Below are 4418 nucleotides of genomic sequence, written 5' to 3'. Positions count from 1 at the left end.
GTATAACATGCGTTATTTGTCAGGGTGTTATTGCTGATCACAGGGTATAACACGCGTTATGTGTCAGGGTGTTATTGCTGATCACAGGGTATAACACGCGTTATGTGTCAGGGTGTTATTGCTGATCACAGGGTATAACACGCGTTATGTGTCAGGGTGTTATTGCTGATCACAGGGTATAACACGCGTTATGTGTCAGGGTGTTATTGCTGATCACAGGGTATAACATGCGTTATGTGTCAGGGTGTTATTGCAGATCACAGGGTATAACATGCGTTATGTGTCAGGGTGTTATTGCTGATCACAGGGTATAACATGCGTTATTTGTCAGGGTGTTATTGCTGATCACAGGGTATAACACGCGTTATGTGTCAGGGTGTTATTGCTGATCACAGGGTATAACACGCGTTATGTGTCAGGGTGTTATTGCTGATCACAGGGTATAACACGCGTTATGTGTCAGGGTGTTATTGCTGATCACAGGGTATAACACGCGTTATGTGTCAGGGTGTTATTGCTGATCACAGGGTATAACATGCGTTATGTGTCAGGGTGTTATTGCTGATCACAGGGTATAACACGCGTTATGTGTCAGGGTGTTATTGCTGATCACAGGGTATAACACGCGTTATTTATCAGGGTGTTATTGCTGATCACAGGGTATAACATGCGTTATGTGTCAGGGTGTTATTGCTGATCACAGGGTATAACACGCGTTATTTATCAGGGTGTTATTGCTGATCACAGGGTATAACACGCGTTATTTATCAGGGTGTTATTGCTGATCACAGGGTATAACACGCGTTATTTATCAGGGTGTTATTGCTGATCACATGGTATAACATGCGTTATTTGTCAGGGTGTTATTGCTGATCACATGGTATAACACGCGTTATTTATCAGGGTGTTATTGCTGATCACAGGGTATAACACGCGTTATGTGTCAGGGTGTTATTGCTGATCACAGGGTATAACACGCGTTATGTGTCAGGGTGTTATTGCTGATCACAGGGTATAACACGCGTTATTTGTCAGGGTGTTATTGCTGATCACAGGGTATAACACGCGTTATGTGTCAGGGTGTTATTGCTGATCACAGGGTATAACATGCGTTATTTATCAGGGTGTTATTGCTGATCACAGGGTATAACACGCGTTATTTATCAGGGTGTTATTGCTGATCACAGGGTATAACACGCGTTATGTGTCAGGGTGTTATTGCTGGTCACAGGGTATAACACGCGTTATGTGTCAGGGTGTTATTGCTGATCACAGGGTATAACACGCGTTATTTATCAGGGTGTTATTGCTGATCACAGGGTATAACACGCGTTATTTATCAGGGTGTTATTGCTTTACACTGGAACAATGAATGGACTTTTTTTCCTAGTGTGGTTTCCCAACAAACACACAGTATTTGCGCCTGCGGATATCTGTGGCTATAGGTTGGAGCATTTTGGTGGTGTATTTCTTTGGGAGGGCTGCTGCTTTGGTGGGGGGGGGGATCCCTAGCGCCTGGAAGCCCCCCTTGGGTGCTATTTGGCAATGTGAGGCGCTCGCCATTGGTCAGCCCCAGATCCTATGCTTGTATTTCCTCTGTCCCTCACTGGCACCCGGCCATCCCCCCTCAGCTAAAACCCAATCTCCGATAAACTACTAATAGCTGAAGCACTTGGGCTATAAAACACAACAACTCACCCGGGCAGGGAAGCAGCCACCTCCCAATGAGCTCCTACTTATTCAGCCCCACTTTCCCTGTGAGCCTGCCCGCGGGGCAGGAGCCCTTCCTGGGGCAGATACCCCTGTACCCCTCGGGCTATGCAGACCCTTTGAGGCACTTCCCTGCTTCCTATGGGGCTTCTGCAGCCCAGGACAAGGGGTGTCCGCCCCCCCTCCCCTATTACCAGCCGGCCGGTGGGGCATACAGCCGGACAGCAGCGTGTGACTATGGGGCAGCCGGCTGCTACCGGGACAAGGAGCCGCCCTGCGCCCTCTCCTGCCTGGAAGAGCAGTATCCCCAGGAGCAGCGCAAAGCGGGCGCTGCGCAGTGCAAGCATGGCTACGAGGAAGGGGACGAGGCAAAGTGTCCCACGCCGGTGTACCCCTGGATGCAGAGGGTGAATTCGTGTAACAGTAAGTGTGTAACTCGCTCACACGTCCCACTGACACACACACACCATGCACTGTACTGCTCAGGAGTCCGTCCCCCATCCCCCCCAGCCACCCCCGCCTGGTCTCTATCCTTCTCCCTGGGGTAACATGCCACTGAGAAGTTCTAATAATCAGTCCAGCAAGTTTTACCCTCTCACCCCTCTCTCACCCTCTCTCTCTCACCCTCTCTGTCACCCTATCTCACCTTCTCGCACACTCTAATCCTCTCTCACCCTCTCTCACCCTCTCTGTCACCCTATCTCACCCTCTCTGTCACCTTCTCGCACCCTCTAATCCTCTCTCACCCTCTCCCACCCACACTCTCTTTCACCCTCTCTCTCTGACCATCTCATCCTCTCTGACTCTCGCCCTCTCTCATTCACTTTCACTCTCACCCTCTCTCGCTCTCACGCCCTCTCATTTAGAAAGAGTTGTAACTGCCCCATATGTATACATTAGGATAATTTGTAACTGCCCATATGTATACATTAAGATAACTTGTAACTGCCCCATATGTATACATTAAGAGAGTTGTAACTGCCCATATGTATACATTAAGAGTTGTAACTACCCCATATGTATACATTAAAAGAGTTGTAACTGCCCCATATGTATACATTAAGAGGTGTAACTGCCCCATACAGTATGTATACATTAAGAAAGAGTTGTAACTGCCCCATACAGTATGTATACATTAAGAAAGAGTTTTAACTGCCCCATACAGTATGTATACATTAAGAAAGAGTTGTAACTGCCCCATACAGTATGTATACATTAAGAAAGAGTTGTAACTGCCCCATACAGTATGTATACATTAAGAAAGAGGTGTAACTGCCCCATACAGTATGTATACATTAAGAAAGAGGTGTAACTGCCCCATACACTATGTATACATTAAGAAAGAGGTGTAACTGCCCCATATAGTATGTATACATTAAGAAAGAGGTGTAACTGCCCCATACAGTATGCATACATTAAGAAAGAGGTGTAACTGCCCCATATAGTATGTATACATTAAGAAAGAGGTGTAACTGCCCCATACAGTATGTATACATAAGAATATATGCCCGGAGAGCTGCGTTACAAATGTAATGAAATCTTAGTGTGATTAAGCAGTCCCAGAAGAGATTTCAGCAAGTGACTTATTGCTGGTTTAAGTGCAATGTTTCCTCAATCAGAAGTGAGGGTCTCCGCGTTTAGATGCTTTGTTTGTTTCTTTTTAAGGTTGAAACTGAAGCCCATTTATCAGGATATAAAGTGCTGAATCCATTAATGCACAGGAGTTGTGGGATCAATACATTTCATTATCGCTTAAATGCTGAAATCTATTCTTGTAACCGGTAGGGGGGAAACGGATAGGACACCTTCATCTCTGATAGAACAGTTACATATAGCAACCTAAATACTAAGTCTGACCACAGTCAGAAAAACTTATATATATACTCGCACACATACTGTATATTATATATATATATACTCTCTCACATACAGTTACATATAGCAACCTAAATACTAAGTCTGACCACAGTCAGAAAAACTTATATATATACTCGCACACATACTGTATATTATATATATATATACTCTCTCACATACAGTTACATATAGCAACCTAAATACTAAGTCTGACCACAGTCAGAAAAACTTATATATATACTCGCACACATACTGTATATTATATATATATATACTCTCTCACATACAGTTACATATAGCAACCTAAATACTAAGTCTGACCACAGTCAGAAAAACATATATATACTCGCACACATACTGTATATATATATATATATATATATATATATATATATATATATATATATATATATATATAAACATGCAAATGAGCATACAGTAATATTTGCTTTTGCTATATATATAATATACAGTATGTGTGCGAGTATATGTATAAGTTTTTCTGACTGTGGTTAGACTTAGTATTTAGGTTGCAATATGTAACTGTATTTGAGAGAGTTTATATATATATATATATATATATATATATATATATATATATATATATATAATATACAGTATGTGTGAGAGAGTATATATATATATATATATGTGTGTGTGTGTGTGTGTGTGTCTGTGTGTGTACATGCATATATATATATATATATATATATATATATATATCTATATATATACATATATATATATATATAAACATGCAAATGAGCATACAGTAATATTTGCTATATATATACACTCTCTCACATACGGTATATTATATATATATATATATATATACGCTCTCACATACT

The 4418-nt window shown here is 41.9% G+C and overlaps 1 protein-coding gene across 1 annotated transcript in view; it reads left to right on the top strand.

The window, feature by feature from the left end:
• The first annotated feature begins 1637 nt into the window (after window positions 1-1637).
• Window positions 1638-4418, top strand: part of HOXB6 (homeobox B6) — a 4132-nt gene continuing 1351 nt past the window's right edge. The window contains exon 1 of the mRNA XM_075580998.1: window positions 1638-2133. Coding sequence (XP_075437113.1) covers window positions 1725-2133 — 409 coding nt within the window. The 5' untranslated portion in view covers window positions 1638-1724. The remainder of the gene's footprint in view (window positions 2134-4418) is intronic.

This window comes from Ascaphus truei (assembly GCF_040206685.1).
Source record: "Ascaphus truei isolate aAscTru1 chromosome 23 unlocalized genomic scaffold, aAscTru1.hap1 SUPER_23_unloc_2, whole genome shotgun sequence".
Lineage (NCBI taxonomy): Eukaryota > Metazoa > Chordata > Amphibia > Anura > Ascaphidae > Ascaphus > Ascaphus truei.
The sequence above is the reverse complement of the archived record's forward strand: the minus strand, read 5'-3'. Positions and strand labels throughout refer to the sequence as shown.